The following is a 22,308-nucleotide window of genomic DNA, read 5'->3' on the forward strand; positions in this document are numbered from 1 at the left end:
GTCAGTCGCTCAATAGAGTCCTCTAACTGGGCATCACTGAGCGACTTCGAAAAAAAGGACTCTTCCTGGAACATCAGTATGCAAGAAACGACTGAAGACACAAAGAACGAGGAGACTAAAGGAATGAATCAGCAACCGTTTGAATTCACAGACCATTAAAAAAAAAAAAAAAATCTAGAAAAACGTAGGATTTCAATAACTAGATTTTTATGCATTCTGAAGAATGTTTGCTAGAATGTTGCTATGCAGTTGCCAGGGTGTTCTAGATGGTTGCTAGGGTGTTGTGGGTGGTAACCAGGGCACTGATGTGTGGTTGAAATGGTGATCTAGTTGGTTGCTAGGGCGTTTGCTGGAGTTTTTCTACGGTGGTTGACATGGCATTGCTATGCAGTTGCTTAGGTTTTCTGAGTGTTTTTTATTGTGTTGCTGTGGGGTTGCTAGGGTGCTCTAGGTGGTTGCTATGGCATTGCTAAGTGGTTGCTAAGGTATTCTGGGTGGGTGACAGAGCATCGCTATGCGGTTGCTAAAGTGTACTAAGTGGCTTTTAGGATGCAGAAATGCTGTTGCTAGGGTGTTGTAGATGGTTTCTAGGTCATTGCTGGGTGGTTAACAGGGCATTGCGTTGTGGTTGTTAGGGTTTTTAGATATGTAGTTGCTTTACTTGCTTGGGTGTTCTAGGTGGTTGCTATGATGTTACTTGGTGGTTGGTAAGGTGTTCTGGGTGATTGCCAGGGCTTTGTTATACGGTTGCTAAGGTATTGTAAGTGGTTTTAAGTGTATTGTTATAAAGTTTCTAGGGTGTTCTAGAGGGTTGCTAGGGCATTGCTATGCGGTTGCTAAGGTGTTCTATGTGGTTGCCACAGCATTGCTATGCAGTTGCTTAGGTGTTCTAGGTGGTTGCTATGGTGTTTCTTGGTGCTTTTTAAGGTGTTCTGGGTGGTTGCCATGGCTTTGATAAACGTTTTTTAAGGTATTCTGAGTGGTTTTTAAGTGCATTGTTATAAAATTTCTTGGGTGTTCTAGATGGTTGCTAGGGCGTTGCTATGCAGCTGCTCAGGTGTTCTGAATGTTTTTGCTTTTTATTGTACTATGCATTTGCTTGGGTTTTTAGGTGATTGCAGTTGCTGGATGGCTGGGAAGGTGTTCTCGGTGGTCAGGGCTTTGCTAAGCAGGGGCTTAGAAAATATGCGTGGTTTTAAAGTGTGTTGTTTTGTGGTTGCTAGATGGTTGCTTATTGGCCCAAGTCAAAAGAGTCCACCCCAAGTCTGTATGATATTCTGGTCTTTAAATACTGCTCGAGACCCTGCTCCAATGTAAGTCTACTGGATTATTATTTTTTATTTTTTTATCGTTCGCCAGGTGAAAATCGTTAGTCCGATTGCTTAGAAAAGTATATTATCACACGTTTCCTCAACAAGCCGCATGATTTGAGCAATCGTTTCCATAGCACAAACAATGCAGGATGAGTTATGCACTAAATGTTGATACTTGCCTTAACAAATACCACTTAAATGTTGATCATCAAGTTTTCATCTCAATGTAAGGGTTATGTTTCTTATAAAGCATGGAAACCAATATTCAAGAGTCTATCCCAAAAGTCTGATCACACATGTATTCATCTCCTGAGTGGATGGTGGGATCAGGGTGGTCTTTTGAGACCAAACCATAATGTCTCCTTTCTCTGCCGTCCTTCTTCAAAGAGAGAAAAAAACTTCACAGGCAGAATGAGCTCTGGGTGACGATGTTATGCAATCCAACATCTCCCCTTGGAAGCCTCACGGGTCTTCAGTGTTTTGTGAATGGGAGCGAGGGGGAGGTGCTGGAGGGGAGGAGTTGGACTTGGATCGTTCAGGGCTGACAGACTGGTTCCACTAAGCCAGAAACTCTCCACATTATAGAGCAAAACCTGAGAATTTACAAGCCACTTCACTGGAGCTGTCAGCAACACCGCAACATTTCAATGAAAGGTGAGCTGTGTCACAATTTTCCTGCTTTTTTCACCGCAATGTTTACCTTGTAGCTTGGAGAAAAATACATGCATTCATTATAAATACATTCTTGACATGTGTGCTTGACTTATTTCAAGTAAATGCAAATTCTTCATTCAAAATGCAGTTGCAACAGCAAGTTTTAATGCAGTAGATTCTTATCAAAACCAGTTTCAAGACTAGATTACCTCTAAATGATGTAATTCATGATGTCAGTGGATGTTTTGACATACAGTAAAAGTATAGAGCTATAAAATGAATGTGGATGGTATAGCTCAGATCATTTGAATATGTTTGAGTTCATATCGAGATCTTAAACTTTTGACTGCAGACTTTTGTATCTTGACAAATTTGAGCAAACTTTGAGACATTTTTTGAGATCTCTTTTAAAACTCAAGATGAGACACAGAGTCTTAAACTAGTCTATTTGCACGCCATTAAATCTCATTGCTTCAGCTGGTGATTTTTTTTAAATAGATCTTACGTTTCTTGTCAATCTTGTCACATTTAATTTATTTTCTTAAAATCACCTAAAATGCCTTTAAATATGGTTTTATCTCTATCAGTTTAAAGATTTGCACAGATTTGCACATTTGTATTGTTACCAGTGAAACTCTTTATTGCACATGCAACAACTAGATTTATGATAAATCTTGTTTACTGTGATGTCATCAAACTATCTGACATGTTTATTGCATTATTGTCATTCTGTACATGCCAGTAGAACATCAATTGCTCAAAAGTCTTTAGTCAAAGCACCTTCATTATATGTGCAAAGTGTATAGTGCAATTTCAATTTTTGCTTGATTCATTACATAATCTCAGCTGTATATACAGTAACTGTCAAGATACTGTAGATGGGTACTGTCAAAATGGATGCAACTTCTAAAGTTCAGCGCAAGAGGAATTCTGTTCGTCATGCATCTACACGAATCTGTCACAGTTTGATATATGTCGACTTTTTCAGCTATGCAGTTTGTTTCTCTGGGAATTTTCCATTACCATCTCCTTATTCGCTGTATGTGTTGTTCTGTTCAAATGATTGGACAATACACTGCACAATCACCAAAAAAACTCATTAGTTACAATTTGTAAATCAAGCTTTCGGCAAGTACACCCAAGCAATATTTGTTTGCGAGTCAATTCTGTAAGTAATCCAAATCAAGAGCAACCAAACCAAAGAATTGTGACATTTAGGTTTGACTTATGGGTGCTCTTGTAGCACTTGGCCCTATATTGAGTGTGCAGTAATATGTGGTTTTGGAGTATTTGATGATATATTTGTATGCATGTTCCAGCTTTTTGTCATCAAGACAATATCATTGAGAGATTTAATAAGCGGGTAGTGGTTCTGGCGACATGCCCTCTTTTCACCCCTTCCTGCAACAAGTCTTAAACATGTGTACTCTACTAGATTGCAGCTTGTTAAATGTGCTAAGCCAGCACAATCCTTTTTCTCCCCAATTTGGAATGTCCAATTCCCAATGTGCTCTAAGTCCACGTGGTGGCGTAGTGACTCGCCTCAATCCAGGTGGTGGAGGACGAATCACAGTTGCCTCTGCGTCTGATACCGTCAATCCGTGCATCTTATCACGTGACTTGTTGAGCGCGTTACCACGGAGACATAGCGGGTGTGGAGGCTTCACACTATTCTCCACAGCATCCACACACAACTCACCACGCGCCCCACCGAGAGTGAGAACCACATTATAGCGACCACAAGGAGGTTATCCCATGTGACTCTACCCTCCCTAGCAACCAGGCCAATTTGGTTGCTTAGGAGACCTGGCTGGAGTCACTCAGCACACCCTGGATTCGAACTCATGACTCCAGTGGTGGTAGTCAGCGTCTTTACTCGTCTGCTAGAGTCGTCTGGAGTACTTTTATGTTGCCCTTATGTAGATTTTGGAGCTTAAAAATTTTGGCACCCATTCACTTGCATTGTATGGATCTAAAGAGCTGAGATATTCTTCTAAAAATCTTTCATTGTGTTCAGCAGAAGAAAGAAAGTCATGCACACCTGGGATGGCATGAGGGTGCGTAAATGAGAGAATTTTCATTTTTGGGTGAACTATCCTTTTAAGTGATTCACGTGGAACTGATGTACATGGTTAAATCAAAGTAAATACAAAGATTTTTTTTTTTTTTTTTAAGTGAAGCACACTGAAAAAAAGTAACTCTTTGGCTGAACTTGATTCAATCATGGACAGTGGTTCCACATGTTTAAAATTTTTATTTTTTATTTTTATTGAATTCAAACTACCTTGTAATCTCAACTAAAAAAATACAAGTACTTACTTGAATTTAGTTAACTAAATTAGACATTAAATTAACTGAAATGAATTTCTTTCTGTGATTGACTAGCTTGGAGAGTGAATGCTAGCATGCTAATTGCATGTTAATTGGAAACACTATGCTATGATTAGCATAAAAATTGCTCAATAAGTAAAGAAGTACGGTCAGACATTCTCAACATGTAGCTACCTGTCCTCAAGCTAAGCTCAAGCTTCACTCTTCACAATGATGGTAACCCCCAAAACTCCAACAGCACATATAGTAACAAAGTCTCAAAACAACAAAACATGATTAAACACTAACAGTTCTCTCCATTTACATTCATCTTGCACAATGACTGACAATGTTTCTATTTCTTTTAAGATCTATTTCTTAGATTCTTAGTAAAACTTTGTGGCTTTCTTGCGTTCTCAATTTCAAGTATCAACTGTCTTGGATGTTTTGCCTATAATTTCTTAGGAGGAGTAAAAATAGATGTCAGTTGTTGACATATTGTTGACAGCTGTTGACACAGATCATTCGGTCTTTTAAGAACTTGATGAGACATGTTTGAGTTCATATTGACTTTTGATGGCAGACTTTGGTATCTTGGCAAACAGTGTTGGGTGTAGTTAACTAAAAGTAGCAACGCTATCTTAACTATATTTTTCAGTAGCGTAACAGTACAGTAGCTCAGCTATATTCACAATAGTGTCGTTTTTCCAGAAACAAGCGGCATTTTCCAACGAGTGATGCTTTAGATTCACAAAACACTACTTTTGTCATATTTTATCGCAAACGCTGCAATGAAGCCGAGCGAGTAATCAAACACACTCAACTAAACTGTCCTCTCTCTCATGTAGCTCTGGGAAAACCAAATCACTTAAGTGAATCGGGTAAAATAAACGGGTTAAAATAAACGATTCCCTTATATTTTGCATTGGGATCTCTGATTCATTTTAGCGAGTCAGTTCTTTCACACGATTTATCTAAATTACATAACCAGTTCACGTAAATGATTCACTGATTCACTTGAGCCCACTGTGCAGCCTTAAAGAGACAGTGCATCTTTTTTGAAGCGAATGATTTATTGTATTGTTGTTGTTTTTGTTCACTATATTTCAGTTCAGTTATATAAAATAGGGTGTTTTCTAGTTTATTAATGTATATTAAGTATTATGTATGTTCAATTTAATGTTGTCACCCTATGAGTTTAACCCTTAAAACGTATAGTAAAATGGTTTTACTATAGTACTATTGTATTTACCATGCCTGCAGTAATCAAGGTTAATTTTGTGATTGCTTTGGTTTTACTACAAATACCATGGTTAAACTATGTAGTAAAATCATGGTTATGGAATCACCCTAATTAAATATATATCTGTCATGTTGGTTTTATATATTTTCTTCTTTAACTAGCTTCAGTGTAGTTAGCTACATTTTGTTAGTTGCTTGTAGTGTGACTAACTACTTTTTTAAAAGAGTAGCTTGACTGTAGTTTACCTACTTTTAGTTTTGAGTTGCTAGCTTGTGAAGAAACGGTTTCAAAGTAGCTTCCCCAACACTGTTGATAAATCTGAGCACACTTTGAGACACTGATGAGACTTCTTCCAGAACTCTAGAGGAGAAACAAATGAGATTACTGGGGTGTTTTCCTGAGATGCTAGAGACTTCCTTCATGTAATCTCACTGGTGTCTTGGAGAACCAATTGAGATGTTGAAGAGATCTCATTTGTTGAGCTCAACTCTGTGGAACAAAGCTCTGGCCTTGTGAAAACCGAAGCAGACAGTGTCCGTACTGCATTGCTCTGAGATCATCTTCTAAACAAATGGCTTCCAAACCAGAAGCCTGTTCTACCTCATGCTGACTGGCTTTCATTCCCTCAAGTGGCTTGGTAACGTAAGAGTCTATTTTTACTGCCCTGACCAACTGTGGCGGTAGAGGAGCTTTTTGGCGTTCGCCGTTTTTCGTTAAAGGAAGAGAGAGAGCACACTCTCAAGGCCTCTGGAACTGCGGGATGTCCACCATGCTTGTTGTTTGAAACTTCAAATATGTGGCGGGAACTGTTGTTTCTCCCTTGAGAAAGTGACCCCTGACCTTTGACCCCTGAGCACTGGAACCCTTTGCCTGAGGCCTTGAAGCAGTCTCAAATGGGTTTTCTTCAAGATCCAGATTTTACGTTGGACATTAGTTGGTGGCCAAACACATACCAAATTGTTTATCATACAAAAGTAAACAAAAATGTCTGTGAAATAAAACATTAAATGATGAAAAATAGTTCAGTGTTTTTAAGAATTACCCATTTCAGTTGTAACTACTTTTAAAGTGAATTGAGTTATCTTATGAATTCAAGAAGGCGGCCACTATCAATTATCGTTTGAAAATGTATACATTTTGCTACGTTTACGCCTCTCATCCACACTAGAAAATCAACCACAAATGGAAACTTCAGATGCCACATAAAAACGTTGACGTTTGAAACCTCCTTTTTCAGTTTCCTAACATCAATGTTTTGTGTAGTATATTATGGAGAGGGTTTTCGAAAGTCTCAGTTTTCGATGGAGGAAAACGCAGTTCTCAATTCTGGATTACGGTCAATGAATCAATGAGTTTACAAACCAAAACATTTGAAAACAAGTGTAATTTTAAAAACTAAGAAAACAAATTCATATGTTTTAAACAATACAGGTTGGTAAATGGCAAATCAACTGTAGTTTTAATTTTAGTAACTAATTTTATACTTTGGCAAAAACCATTTTTAAACCATTTATGTAAATCGCGCTATCGCTCTCTCATGTAGCTCTGGTTTTCCCAGAGCTACATGAGAGAGAGGACAGTTTAGTTGAGTGTGTTAATAATTATTAACATGACATAGTCATGGGAAGTTTGGTTCGTAAATGTGTCTTGAATTTTGATGGTTTCATCCTCTCTGAAACCAATAATTTAGCGCACAAAATATATTGTGTTTGGCGCAAACCAATGTTTATTCTCACTGTAACTGAACCTAAGTTTAATATAGTCTGGGTGGTATTTTATTTTATGCTATGAAGTTTTGTTCTTGGTTTTTTGAGGATGAGGGCATGTCACACAACCTGTCCATGTTGACATCGGTCTAATTTCAGCTTCTACTGAATTTGCAGCAAAATACCGTAGAGTTTGATTGGACACACGGCCTTTGACGTCAACAACAAAAGATAGGGGAAGCGTTTTCACCTTTGTTGAGCAAACGTTTAACACAACCACGTCATTTTGTGGTGCTTCTATAACACTTTGGGCTTGCGTGCTCTTCAGGACTCATACCCCGCTCCTTTACTCTTTCAGTCAAACTATCGCACAATTTGATCACACTCGAACAAGCTTGTAAATGTAGTTGGTTATGTGATGCAAACATTAAGATGATTCATGCGCTAGTAAGTGTTTAGATGTCATAAGATAGCATTGTGTGAGGAACAGGGTGAACAGTAAGTGTTTATGAACAGATAATCTAATCATAATCAGAATAAAAGTCGTTGCTGTAGCGCCTCTAGTGTTCATTTCACCAGGAAAGAAAGTCTTATGAGTTTGGAGTGACATAAGTGTGAGTAACTGATGAAAGAATTTTCCGTTTTAGCGTAAACTTTCCCTTTAATGTCTATGATTTGTGCTCCTGCTGTGATTTTGCGGATTCTGAAATGCACCGATGGGTCCGCCCCATTAATTCAATCTGACAGATTTGAACACAGTCAGTGGGTCTTCTGTTCCACACACAGAGAGAGGCCCCTTCACCGCCGTACCCCACAAAGCTCGTGTGATCTGTCGCTATCATGACGTGCATGAGGCCCTGAGAGCATACAGATGCATCAAGCCCTGTCTCACATGCGTGAGAACCTGCGTGTAGAAGGTCTTGAAGTCACAATAACAGTTACTCTTCTGTTTTCAGAAGATGCTTAAAGGGATCGTTCAGTCAAAAATCATTCACTTACCCTCATGTTGTTGCAAACCTGTATGACCTTCTTTTGTAGAACACAAAAGTGGATGTTCTGAAAACTATTACACCACATTTACACAGGTCGTCTTGTGTTCAAGTGGGTTTATAAGCCCCTTTCATAGAAACATCAACTCAGAATGGGTGTGTACGGTTTCCTATCTTTATGTGTTACAAGAAAAAGACTTTGGCTCTTTCATTGTGAATGAAAACAGAGAACATACTGTTTGTTTCATCATTTGTCTTTTGACCGAACACACCACAGCAGTTGTTGCTTTCTTCTGTATTCAAAATAAAACATTTTCTTAATCAGCATTCTTGTCATGTTTTATACAAGAGACATTTACCTGAGAAGCAAAATTTAGTGAGTTTTGTACTCTAAGGAAACTAAAAATGAAAGTTCTGTCATCATTTACTCTCCCTCATGGTAAACTATTGCTTTAAGCATAAATCTTTTGTAAAGTTTATGCTTAAAACAAACAATTTTCCAATGGGAAAGAAAAATATATTCACTGAAAACAAGTCTTATTATATTACACAATTTTGCTTCTCAAGTAAATGTATCTTGTTTGAGAAATGTTTGGATATTTTTCTCGAAAAACAAGACAAAAATACTTTTGTTTGTTTTTTTGTAATGTATTCAGCATGCTTTTATTTTTCAGCAGGAGAGAAAGAGATTGCGACCAAAATGGACCCATCTAACGGTCCTAACCGGCCACTGGAGATTGTCCCAAACACGGAGGAGAAGATGATGGACCGAGGACAGTGGGGTAACAAGCTGGAGTTTGTGCTGTCAGTCGCTGGAGAGATTATCGGCCTGGGAAATGTCTGGCGCTTCCCGTACCTCTGCTACAAGAACGGTGGAGGTGAGAAGGCGTGGAGATTCAGTCCTTACTGAAAAATACTGTGGCAGGACCATGGTACTTTACTACTGTATATACTGTGGTATTAACTGATTACAATACTCATGTAACAGATTATTCATATGGTTCTTTAAGGTACTTTAAAAATAGCATATTTTTACCATTTTACATTGTCAAAAATGTAGTATTACCATGGTACTTTTCCAATAAAAACATGGTATTACTTTTGAACATTTAAAAAACACATGTCATTACCATGGTAACTGTCCAAATAAACAAAGTATTACCGTAGAACATCTCCAAACAAAAACAAAAAAAGCATGGCATTACCATGGTACATTTCCAAAAGAATATGTCGTTACCATGGTAACCGTCCAAATAATCAAGGTATTACTATAGTACATGTCCAAAAAAACTCATGGTATTACCATGGTACATTTCCAAACAAATATGTCATTACCATGGTAACTGTCCAAATAATCAAGGTATTGTACATGTCCAAAAAAACATGATATAACCACAGTATATGTCGTTTTATCATAGTAATATTACTATAGTAAATAAACAAGGTATTACCAAAAAACTTGTCCAAAAACATTGTATTATCACGGTACTTTTCCAAAAAAACATGGAATTACCATGGTTTATTTACTAAACATGGTATTACCATGGTAACTGTCCAAATAAACAAGGTATTACCATAGTATATGTCCAAAAACATGGTATTACCACAGTACATTTCCAAAAAATAACATGGAATTAGTGGTAACTGTCCAAAAAAAAAAAAAACATGATATTAACACGGTACATTTACGAAATACATGGAATTACCATGATAACTGTCCAAATAAACAAGGTATTACCATAGTAGATTTCCAAAATATTTTTATTACCAGTGTACATTTCCAAAAGAATATCCCTTACCAAAAATCTAGAGTTCTGGCAAACCAGTCGCAAACTTGCCACAAATCTGCACATTTGCCATTATTTTCACATGCAAATGAGCTTGTGATTCGCCGCAAATGTTTGCCAGATGATTGCAGCTCTTCGCTGGTACTGGTGAACCTGCAACAATCCTTTGGCAACAATGGACAGCTTGCTGCAAGTTTGCCGTAAAGCTCATTTGCATGTGAAAAATTTGCCATGAACTCTCGATTTTTGTAAGGGATGTCATTACTATGGTAACTGTCCAAGTAAACATGGTACTACCCTAGTACATGTCCAGAAAATAGTAATACTATGGTAAATATCCAAATAACTGTTGTATTACTATGGCACCATGTCCAAAAATCCAGGGTAATACCGCGCTATATAAGTTCAAAAACATGGTATTACTATGGTACATACAATAAACTAAGGTAGAACCATGCTACATGTCCAAATAAACAAAGGAACACCAAGGTACGTGCCTAAAAAAAAACAACTTGTTAATACCATGGTACTTTCTCGTTAGTGACTGTTCAGAAACAAACAAATAAAACAGATGAAAATAGAACAAATAAAACATCTGACATTTTGTTTATTGACATTGGTAGCACACACCGTTCGAGACACTCTATCATTAAAACATTTGCATTACAGTTGATGTGGGTAACATCTCACTGTCAGCTGCTATGACTCATGCTGAAGGGGTTTTGCAGGTAAACAGTATTGAAGTGTGCATGCTTAACCAGTGTACCAAAACCACTTGAGAGCCAGAGGTGGAACAAGGGTGGGAACAGATATTTGTGGGATTTCAGACCAGCCCTCGCTCTGGGAAACACTCCGGACCGATCTTCAGAACTTCAGGAATTTCGTACTGGACTCATTTACAAACTGACTCATTAGAATTGGTACTAATGTCTAAAACCCCAGAGGGAACGACAATGATTTGATTTACCTGACTGAAGAGAGAATATGAGTTATGTCTGGTCAACAGGCCGAGACACCTTCCGATGGCTAAACTCTGGTTCTTTTAGTTCTGGGTTCATTTAGAATAGATTTTAATCAAAATAATAAGCGAAACAGTACTGTATGCAGTATGCATCAATTACTGTTTCAAACAGTTGTTGTCACATGACATCATCATTACATGTATGTTGCATACTGCACATTCTGGCACCCGGGAATTCCATGCATACAGACAATTCACATACTGTGCAGAGTGTACATACTATATGCTGCAGAAACAGTCAAACTAGCATGCTAGTATGCTACTGCAAACATAGCCAACATCAAAGCATAATATTTTGCGAATATAACTGACAAATTAATTTATTGTTTAGAGTTAATCAGCTAGTTAGCAAAAGTTAGACGAAGATTTCTAACCCGGTCCAAGTGTGTTCAGCGTATCTGAACACGTGTTCAAATGTGTCTGTGAATCTGACCTTTTGATCTAACTGTTGGCATGATGAAAGCATAACCAGTTCACGAGGTGAAGGTTCACAGCTGTTGTTTGATCAGCCCTTGGCATGTGTCCATACAGACATACAGAAGAGATCTTTAGGCCTTTGGAAAGGCTTTGAAAGTTGCTGCAGATATTTGTGCAAATTTCACTCAAAATGCAACACTGTTGTCATTGCGTGCTCCGATCCTGAGATGAAAGATGTGTAAAAACTAGAGCTATCAATCTTAACGTGTTAACACATGCCATTAATTTAAGAAGTTTAATTTGTCTTAATCGCAATTAACGCACTAACCGTTAATAAAGCATAAGCCAGCATGTCAGAGTATATTGTCTTGTTTTCTTTCCTAAGAAGGAAATAAATGCATTTTGACAGGAAAATAAATATATAGAGTCAAATTCCAGCACTTTCAAAATCTGGGATTAATTGCGATTAGAATTTGTAATCGACTGACAGCACTAGTAAAACCAGAAAATAGAAAAAACTTTACAATTACCATGATTTTGGACATTTCCATGATGGTAATACCACGGTATTGTCTTAAGTACCATAAGGTACCACATAAATAACATGCTATAACAATATGGTATTTAATGTATTTATCTATAAATCATTGTATATTTCAACATCCTTAAAAAACTGTATCATGGTACAGTGATGATATCAGATGGTAATACCATGGTATACATGAAAATACCATGGTACTACCATCTGATATCATCACTGACCACAGTGCAGTACATTATTATTTCTTTAATTCTTTTTGTCTTCCAGTGATAAAGTTGCCATTCATTTGCATATTATAACCCTCTTCCAGGTGCGTTTTTTATCCCATACCTGATCTTCCTCTTCACTTGCGGTATTCCCGTGTTCTTTTTGGAGATCGCTCTGGGTCAGTACACAAGTGAGGGAGGAGTCACCTGTTGGAGAAAGATCAGCCCACTGTTTGAAGGTGAAACATTGTTTCTTATCTTAATATAATGTAACATAACTGAAACGTAACATGTTTTTACAGAACCTTTACACTAAACAACTATCTTCTTATCAAGAACCATTTTTGGCTGTATATTGAGGGGTTCTTGAGTTGCTTCATTATACTTTAGAGATTATTGAAGTTCTAAAGTTTCATTATACAACCATTTTTGGAACCTTTTAAAGAGTACAAAGTATTTTGATATTCTGCTGTACCTCACAATGACGATGATTATGGGATGTCTCTCTGTAGGTATTGGATATGCAACACAGGTCATTGTGGCTCTGCTGAATTTCTATTATATAATAGTTCTGGCCTGGGGAATATTTTACCTGTCCAACTCTTTCTCCTGGAACCTCCCATGGTCTTCTTGCAACAACACCTGGAATACAGGTGATCCATCCATCCAAACATCCATCCATCCATCCATCTATTCACCAAAACATCAAATCCACCCATCCAAAAATCTAAAGATCCATCTATCTAAACATCCATCCATCCTTCAACCCCAAACATTCATCCATCCAAACATCCATCCATCCAAACATCCTTCCATCCATCCATCCAAACATCTCAACAACCATCTATCTATCATCCATCAATCCAAACATCTCAACAACCATCTATCTATCCATCCAAACATCCATCCAAACATCTCAAAAACCATCTATCTATCCATCCACCCATCCATCCATTAATCCATGCAAACATTCATCCATTTTTTCACTCAAACATCCAGTCAAACCCAAACATCCATCCATCCATCAATCTAAACATTCATCAGTCTAAACATCCATCTATCTATCTACGCAACATCTAAACAAATATCCATCTAATCTATCCATCCATCCATCCAAAAATTCATCCAAGCATTCATCCATCCATCCAAACATCTAAACATCCATCCAAACACCTCAACATCCATCCATCCATCCGTCCATCCAAACAATTATACATTTATCCACCCAAACATCCAATCCACCCAAACACCCATCTGTCTGTCCGTCCATCCATCCATCCATCCATCCATCCACTGTATATCTACTAAAGTATTCAAAGTACATAAAGCCTTCAAACTTTCAGATTTTTAGACAAGGCTTTAACAAGCATTTTCAAAGTTTGTCTTGATTAACTATCCATACAGTTTAATGTTAATATATTCTCCTCTACATTGTCATTTTGAAGGTTTTGCTCATTGCTCAAAAACCAGAGTTTCTTAAAGCAACATAAAGTCTTGAATGTCCCAATTGCGCTACTTTTATTTTATTAGATTCTTGCGTGGAGTTCCAAAGACGAAATGGATCCGTTGAACAAAACTACGTGGAAAACGCAACATCACCCGTGATTGAATTTTGGGAGTGAGTTTTTTAAGTATCTTGCTGGTATCTGTTTTCTTGCATGGTGGTGACCTCATGTTTTTTCTTCATTTTTGTTGAGTTTTGTTTTTTACATATACAAAGTTTTTAATTTGCTTGCTTATCCATGTTCAAGATACCGCTAACATGTGTTCTACTCATGGCAGACGAAGAGTTTTAAGGATCTCCTCTGGAATTGATGAGATTGGGACGTTACACTGGGATCTGGTGCTCTGTCTGCTCTTGGCCTGGGTTTTGTGCTACTTCTGTATCTGGAAGGGCGTAAAGTCCACTGGCAAGGTACATGTGTAGATACCTTTTGAAATAGATAACTGGATTTATGATACGTCTCCAAAATATGTTTGTTTGGGCGATATCACCTCATGTTGTCATCTAGAGTGGTCAGATGATTTGTGTTTTTAATAGCTGATGATCTATCTATCTATCTATCTATCTGTCTGTCTATCAAGAATCGTCCTGACTATATCTGAAGATACAATAGTTAGCAATTAGCAAGTAGCTTCATGCTGTTTTCCTGTTACTCAACAGGTGGTGTACTTCACAGCAACCTTCCCGTATGTGATGCTGTTGATTTTACTCATCAGAGGGGTCACGCTGCCTGGAGCGTCCCGTGGGATCCAGTTCTACCTTTATCCCGATCTGGGAAGGTTAGCTGATCCACAGGTATCCTAACTAAACTAAAGTATGGTAACTAACTAATAGGATAATAGTGACTTTCCTAACTAGCTTTGCTTCTACCCTTACAAAGAAGTACCATGGTATTTCCTGCTTAATAAAACTGCCTAAGCTGGTTTGCTGGTCTTAGCTGGTCTCCAAACCTGATCAGGCAGGTCTATTGTCCTGTTTTAAAAGCACTTTGGGCACTTTTCAGCTAGTCAGGCTGGGAGACCATCTTAAACCAGCTAAGACCATTTCATTTTTTTTTTATGCTACCATCTGATATGATGACTGTACAGTGGTACCATGGTTTGCTTGGCTAGAAAGGGACAGTAGAGTCAACAAGGACACAATATTTTCTCAAAGCGTGAGTTTGGTAATTCCTTCGGAACAAAACGGAATTGTTTTTTCTTAAACATAGTGTTCTGAGTTGAAAGGTCACGTGATTTGTCTACCCAGGTGCTTTAGTCGTGACCCAGTGCAGAATGCTCAGCAGGGAAGTGCTGTTTTCTGCCCTCCTTTGAACTCCTTTTCACAGATGTGTCAGAAACACACCCCACATGATATCTGAGAACATGATCTGACTCGGCCACCCAGATGTATATCAGCATTTTGAACTATAGATGAAACTGCGTAAAACTAATTCGGGAAAATCTCTTTCTAGTCAACGAGAGCAATTTTGTCTGGATTTGAGAGATAACAATTTCTGTTTAATCTTAAGCTGTATGTGTGTAATTTGTTCATTACCCATTTGACTTAAGTAATGTGATGCATTTTTAAAGGAAACGAGAAGCTGGGTGGGACTTGATTTTACACATCAAGAAGTGATGGGCGGTGAAAGATTCCGGGACGGGGTCCAAATTCCACCCCCCACACACAGTAAGCGTAACCGGGGAGAGTGGGGCTCCCCATCCTTACAAAACATCTAGACTTGCTGCAAACTCACGCAAATTCTCCACTCATAATTGTTACATACAAACGAGCTTGACGGCAAACTCTTCATTGTTGCTGAAGGTTTGCTGCAGGTTCACTACTCCCGGTGAGGAGATGCAAACTTCTGGCAAACATTTGCAGTGAACAGCATGCTCATTTGCATGTGAAAATAATGAGTAGCGAATTTGCAGCAAGTCTGCCAGAACTCTAAATTTTTTGTAAGTATGGTCTCTTTATGATGGGTTGTTAAAAAATGATTTGGTAACCTCAGCAAAAAAGGGAAATTGTTGCAGAGACGGAAGTTACTGCAACTTGATGAAAGATTACAAAGACAAACATTTTTCTTAAGAAAATATGCACTGATGAATCGTTCACAACTACAACAGGAACATCTATTAATAAAGTTAATATTTTCAGTTTTTCAACAGAAAGAGCATTTTGGTTGGATTTTAGAAATAACATTTGCTGTGTTGGCATCTTTTGATTTTACAAGTACAAAAATGAGGCCAATTTAATAAGCGCTTCAGCATTTACGTGAACAACTAGACAAGTTAGACAAATCGGGGATGCAATGCTCTAAAAACTTTAGCATCACAGGTAAAATTCTCAAAATGTTGCATCTCACTCAGACATCAGTAATCAAGGTCAGTGGCTCTCAACTTCAGATGACAGATGTGTGAAAGTGTGAACAATTTTCTCAGAGAAAGACACCAGTTGTAGCCATGAGAACACGGTTTCAACAAACAGCAATTTTTGTTTCTAATACACAATACATTCCGGATGTTTAAATTATATTGCAATACTGTGTACAATATATATATATATATATATATATATATATATATATATATATATATATATATATATATATATTCTACATTTATTTATTAGTGGTGTTTGCTAAGGTAAGCTATTATTGCTTATAGTTAGTGATTTGAACAAACTCCTAACACTCAAGTATTCAACTCGTCCTGCACCATGCATGCCTCAAATTATGCGGCTTGTAGAAGTGTGCTATTACAATGGCCTAGTAACCACCCAGAACACCCTAGCAACTGCACAGCATCGTGGTAACAACTCAAAACACCTCTACAACTGCACAGCAACATGCTAACATTCTAGAAAAACAGTCATAAAACATTAGCAACAGCAGCATGCTTGCAAGCAAAAATTCAAAAACACCCAGAACACCTAAGCAACTGTATAGCAACATGCCAACATGTTTAAACCACAGATAGCAACTAAGTAAATGCATATTAACATGCTTACATGCTAAAAAAAACAACAACAAAAAAACACTCAGAACAAACTAGTAACCACCCAGAGCACCCTAGCAACTGCACAGCAACATGGTAACAACTCAAAACACCTGTACAACTGAATAACAGCATGCTAACATTCTAGAAAAACAGTGATAAAACAATAGCAATAGCATAACAACATGCCAACATGCTAAAACCACTCATGACATTTTAGTAAATGCACGTCAACATGCAAACATGCTAAAAAAAAACAAACACTCAGAACGAACTAGTAACCACCCAGAACACCCTAGCAACTGCACAGCAACACGGTAACAACTCAAATCACCTCTTCAACTGCATAGCAACATGCTAATATTCAAGAAAAACAGCCATACTACCTTAGCAACTGCACAGCAACATGTTAACAACTCAAATCACCTCTTCAACTGCATAACAACAAGCTAACATTGTAGAAAAACAGCCATACTACCTTAGCAACTGCACAGCAACATCGTAACAACTCAAAACACCTCTTCAACTGCATAGTAACATGCTAACATTGTAGAAAAAAAATCCATATTATCTTAGCAACTGCACAGCAACATGTTAACAACTCAAAACACCTCTTCAACTGCATAGTAACATGCTAACATTGTAGAAAAAAAATCCATATTATCTTAGCAACTGCACAGCAACATGTTAACAACTCAAAACACCTCTTCAACTGCATAACAACATATGCTAACATTGTAGAAAAACAGCCATACTACCTTAGCAACTCACAGCAACATGGTAACAACTCAAAACACCTCTTCAACTACATAAAACATGCTAACATTATAGAAAAACAGCCACACTACCTTAGCAGCTGCACAGCAACATCGTAACAACTCAAAACACCTCTTCAACTGCATAACAACATATGCTAACATTGTAGAAAAACAGACATACTACCTTAGCAACTGAACAGCAGCATGGTAACATGCTAAAACCACTCATAATACCATAGTAAATTATAGCAGCATGGTAGCATGCCAAAAAAAACACTCAAGAACAATCTAGTAACTGCACAGCAATATGCTAACATGCTAAACCACTCAGAACACCTAAGCAACCACATGGCAAGTTTGCTGCAAATTTACCTCTCATTATTTTCACATGCTAATGAGCTCTGCTGTTGAAGTTTGCAGCTCTTTACCGATAGTAGTGAACCTGCAGCAAACCTTTGGCAACAAAGCTATCCGCAAAGCTCATTTGCATGTGAAAATAATGAGTTGTGAATTTGCGGCAAGTTTGCGGTAACTCTAGATATATTTGTGAGGGTTTTATGATGCGAATGTCCATAAGACCACCCAGAGCACCCTAGCAACTGCACAGCAACATGGTAACAACTCAAAACACCTGTACAACTGAATAACAGCATGCTAACATTCTAGAAAAACAGTGATAAAACCATAGCAATAGCATAACAACATGCCAACATGCTAAAACCACTCATAACACTTTAGTAAATGCACATCAACATGCAAACATGCTAAAAAAAAAAACCACTCAGAATGAACTAGTAACCACCCAGAACACCCTAGCAACTGCACAGCAACATGGTAACAACTCAAATCACCTCTTCAACTGCATAGCAACATGCTAATATTCAAGAAAAACAGCCATACTACCTTAGCAACTGCACAGCAACATGTTAACAACTCAAAACACCTCTTCAACTGCATAACAACATGCTAACATTGTAGAAAAACAGCCATACTACCTTAGCAACTGCACAGCAACATGGTAACAACTCAAAACACCTCTTCAACTGCATAAAAACATGCTAACATTGTAGAAAAACAGCCACATTACCTTAGCAACTGCATAGCAACATCGTAACAACTCAAAACACCTCTTCAACTGCATAGTAACATGCTAACATTGTAGAAAAACATCCATATTACCTTAGCAACTGCACAGCAACATGGTAACAACTCAAAACACCTCTTCAACTGCATAGCAACATGCTAAATTTGTAGAAAAACAGCCATATTACCTTAGCAACTCCACAGCAACATGGTAACAACTCAAAACACCTCTTCAACTGCATAACAACATGCTAACATTGTAGAAAAACAGCCATACTACCTTAGCAACTGCATAACAACATGTTAACATTGTAGAAAAACAGCCATATTACCTTAGCAACTGCACAGCAACATGGTAACAACTCAAAACACCTCTTCAACTGCATAGCAGCATGCCAATATGCTAAAACCACTCATAACACCTTAGTAAACGCATATCAACATGCTAAAAAAAAAACTCTCAGAACGAACAAGTAACCATGCAGAACATCCTAGCAACTGCACAGCAACATGGTAACAACTCAAATCACCTCTTCAACTGCATAGCAACATGCTAACATTCAAGAAAAACAGCCATACTACCTTAGCAACTGCACAGCAACATGTTAACAACTGAAAACACCTCTTCAACTGCATAACAACATGCTAACATTGTAGAAAAACAACCATACTACCTTAGCAACTGCATAACAACATGCTAACATTGTAGAAAAACAGCCATATTACCTTAGCAACTGCACAGCAACATGGTAACAACTCAAAACACCTGTACAACTGAATAACAGCATGCTAACATTCTAGAAAAACAGTGATAAAACCATAGCAATAGCATAACAACATGCCAACATGCTAAAACCACTCATAACACTTTAGAAAATGCACATCAACATGCAAACATGCTAAAACAAAAAACCACTCAGAACGAACTAGTAACCACCCAGAACACCCTAGCAACTGCACAGCAACATGGTAACAACTCAAAACACCTCTTCAACTGCATAACAACAAGCTAACATTGTAGAAAAACAGCCATACTACCTTAGCAACTGCACAGCAACATGCTAACATTGTAGAAAAACAGCCATATTACCTTAGCAACTGCACAGCAACATGGTAACAACTTAAAACACCTCTTCAACTGCATAGCAACATGCTAACATTGTAGAAAAACAGCAATATTACCTTAGCAACTGCACAGCAACATGGTAACAACTCAGAACACCTCTTCAACTGCATAGCAACATGCTAACATTGTAGAAAAACAGCCATACTACCTTAGCAACTGCACAGCAACATGGTAACATGCTAAAACCACTCATAACACCTTAGTAAATTATAGCAGCATGGTAGCATGCTAAAAAAACACTCAAGAACAATCTAATAACTGCACAGCAATATGCTAACATGCTAAACCACTCAGAACACCTAAGCAACCACATGGCAAGTTTGCTGCAAATTTACCAAATTTGAGGGTTTTATGATGCGAATGTCCATAAGGTCACTATTTTCTTCAAATTTACTTCAATGAACTTCTTTATTGTGCAAAGGTTACCCCACTAATGTGGGCATGTCACATGTGGCTTCATACGTGATTGTGTTAAGACTAATAAGAACTTTGACAGATCTGCATCACCCGTGGCAACACAAGAGCTGCCAACGTTACGAAAACACAAACCCACTGTGTTTCATGTCAGTCTGTTAGATTGACATGCTAAACACGTTTTTCCTAGAGCATGTAAAAACCTGTTTCAGCCATTTTAAGGCTTCTAAAACAGCAATTACAAAAGCTCAGGAATCCTACAAAAGCATCTCGTCTTTCATCTGTTTTGCCTTGAAGCAAAACTGTGGGTTAATGCAGCTTAAGACTTCACAGATACCTTACACAACATTTGAGACTGTCTACTACAGTGTACATTGTGTTGTTGCTTTTTAATGTCATGGGGATTTTATTTAGTTATTCAGTATGTCCTCTAAGCACATGTTGAATTGTTTGGCTGAAAAAAAAAAAAAAAAACATGACAAGGAATGCTGTAGGTATTTGATATATGATTACATTGTTGATCCACTGACAGGCAAAACTCAGTACCAATTTGAAAAACAACAAGCTGTTAAAGTTTATTAGATTTTCACATATGCATCGAGATAAACAGATTAAACAATAAGAAATATATGACAGACACTATGCCTTACAATAGAGTTTTCACAATACACACACAGTATACCCAGGGCGAAGTAAAACAAATGATGAAATATTCAGCTGAAGGACTTGGAATCTCTTTTCTTGTCATTTCAGGTATGGATGGATGCGGGCACACAGATATTTTTCTCATATGCCATCTGTCTGGGGTGCCTTACCGCACTCGGCAGCTACAACAAATACAACAACAACTGCTACAGGTGACAAAACCATCAGAGATACACAGTTCTGAGAAGGTTTTGAAGTAAATGTTGGGGTTACAGATTAAGACAAAACTGGTATCTTAATTTTGGGTCTTCCTAGTATTTGAACTCACATATTTGCCAGTGGCATTTAATTTTCATGTTTGATATGCCTTTTGAAAGCTCTATATATAGTAGTAATCCGTCCTTCGGATGAGACGTTAAACCGAGGTCCTGACTCTCTGTGGTCATTAAAAACCCCGGTGTCCTGGTCAGATTCCCCCCATTTGCCCTCATCAATCATGGCCTCCTAATAATCCCCATCCATTAATTGGCTCTTTAACTCTACTCTCTCCTCTCCACCAATAGCTGGTGTGTGGTGGGCGTACTGGTGCACTATGGCTGCCGTCGCATCATCCAGGTGGATGCTGCACACTGGTGGTGGTTGAGGAGAGTCCCCTGTTCACTGTGTAAAGCGCTTTGTGTGTAGTGTCAGAAAAGCGCTAAATAAATGTAACATTCATTCATTCATTCATATAGAACAGAGTAGTGACGTCAATCCCATTTCCAAGTCTTGCCAAGTCAAAGGCCGGATTGAGCTAAACATTACCTTATGCTCAGCGATTTTGTTATTCGTTAATATACAATAACAAAAGTGTCAACTCTCCCCAGTGCTAATTCTGATAAAACAGATAGTTCATACTCTTAAGTTCTAATAGTAATAATAATAATATTTGATTTCAACAGCGTCTTTCACAAATACACCTGTGACCACACAATCGATATTAATACATCATGTCTATATCTTTAGTGATGGCTCTGTACTTTCAGACTTCCATTATTTCATAATGTTACTTCCATGTTTCCTGAATGGCCAACCGCTTTTTCCTAACACAGTTGTTTTCTTTTTTGTATATAGGGATTCTTTGGCCTTGTGTTTTCTCAACAGCGGAACCAGTTTTGTCGCTGGTTTTGCCATCTTCTCAATTCTCGGCTTCATGTCTTACGAGCAAAACGTTCCGATTTCAGAAGTTGCAGAATCTGGTAGGTGGCACTTCACCGTTCCCATGTGTTTGGACAATCACTGTCACAGTCACAGAGATACAACAGCCACTTTCATACATCAAACCACTTTTCCGGTAAAGGTACAACATCGGAAACTGTGCCGGATATATAGTAGTCCACTACTAGTTTGAAAAATGTCAGGCCTTGATTTATTTGAAACTGGATGCACAGTGTCGGCAATGCTGTTTATATTAGCAGCATTTTCTAGCTAGCTAAATCAAGATAATTTTGATAAAGTTCTTGATTTTTCGACTCCCACGCCACTTGATACTACAAGCAATGTTGTTGAGTAATTGCTTTGGCTCAAACTCCATTAAAGGCAAATTCAGCAGCATTTTTCCATTTAGATGTTGC

At 37.9% G+C, this 22,308-nt stretch overlaps 1 protein-coding gene and 1 long non-coding RNA gene across 3 annotated transcripts in view; one reads left to right on the forward strand and one right to left on the reverse strand.

Moving 5' to 3' along the window:
- The first annotated feature begins 1,864 nt into the window (after window positions 1–1,864).
- LOC127437112 (sodium- and chloride-dependent GABA transporter 2-like) overlaps window positions 1,865–22,308 on the forward strand; it is a 30,213-nt gene continuing 9,769 nt past the window's right edge. Inside the window, exons 1-9 of one of the 2 annotated variants that reach the window (XM_051691801.1) lie at window positions 1,865–1,967; window positions 8,893–9,093; window positions 12,292–12,426; window positions 12,700–12,840; window positions 13,718–13,805; window positions 13,970–14,102; window positions 14,352–14,486; window positions 20,804–20,907; window positions 21,809–21,933. In XM_051691801.1, the coding sequence (XP_051547761.1) occupies window positions 1,961–1,967; window positions 8,893–9,093; window positions 12,292–12,426; window positions 12,700–12,840; window positions 13,718–13,805; window positions 13,970–14,102; window positions 14,352–14,486; window positions 20,804–20,907; window positions 21,809–21,933 (1,069 nt within the window). In that variant the 5' untranslated portion in view covers window positions 1,865–1,960. Of the gene's footprint in view, window positions 1,968–8,889; window positions 9,094–12,291; window positions 12,427–12,699; window positions 12,841–13,717; window positions 13,806–13,969; window positions 14,103–14,351; window positions 14,487–20,803; window positions 20,908–21,808; window positions 21,934–22,308 lie in introns of both variants that reach the window. The other variant, XM_051691800.1, reaches the window with a different exon arrangement.
- LOC127437144 (uncharacterized) lies at window positions 8,998–12,756 on the reverse strand. Its single transcript, XR_007896533.1, has 3 exons — window positions 12,663–12,756; window positions 12,312–12,394; window positions 8,998–9,131 (listed from the first exon to the last, which is right to left on the reverse strand). It is a non-coding gene; the product is annotated as an uncharacterized LOC127437144 (long non-coding RNA).

The sequence above is a fragment of the Myxocyprinus asiaticus genome, chromosome 48 (genome assembly GCF_019703515.2).
Source record: "Myxocyprinus asiaticus isolate MX2 ecotype Aquarium Trade chromosome 48, UBuf_Myxa_2, whole genome shotgun sequence".
NCBI lineage: Eukaryota > Metazoa > Chordata > Actinopteri > Cypriniformes > Catostomidae > Myxocyprinus > Myxocyprinus asiaticus.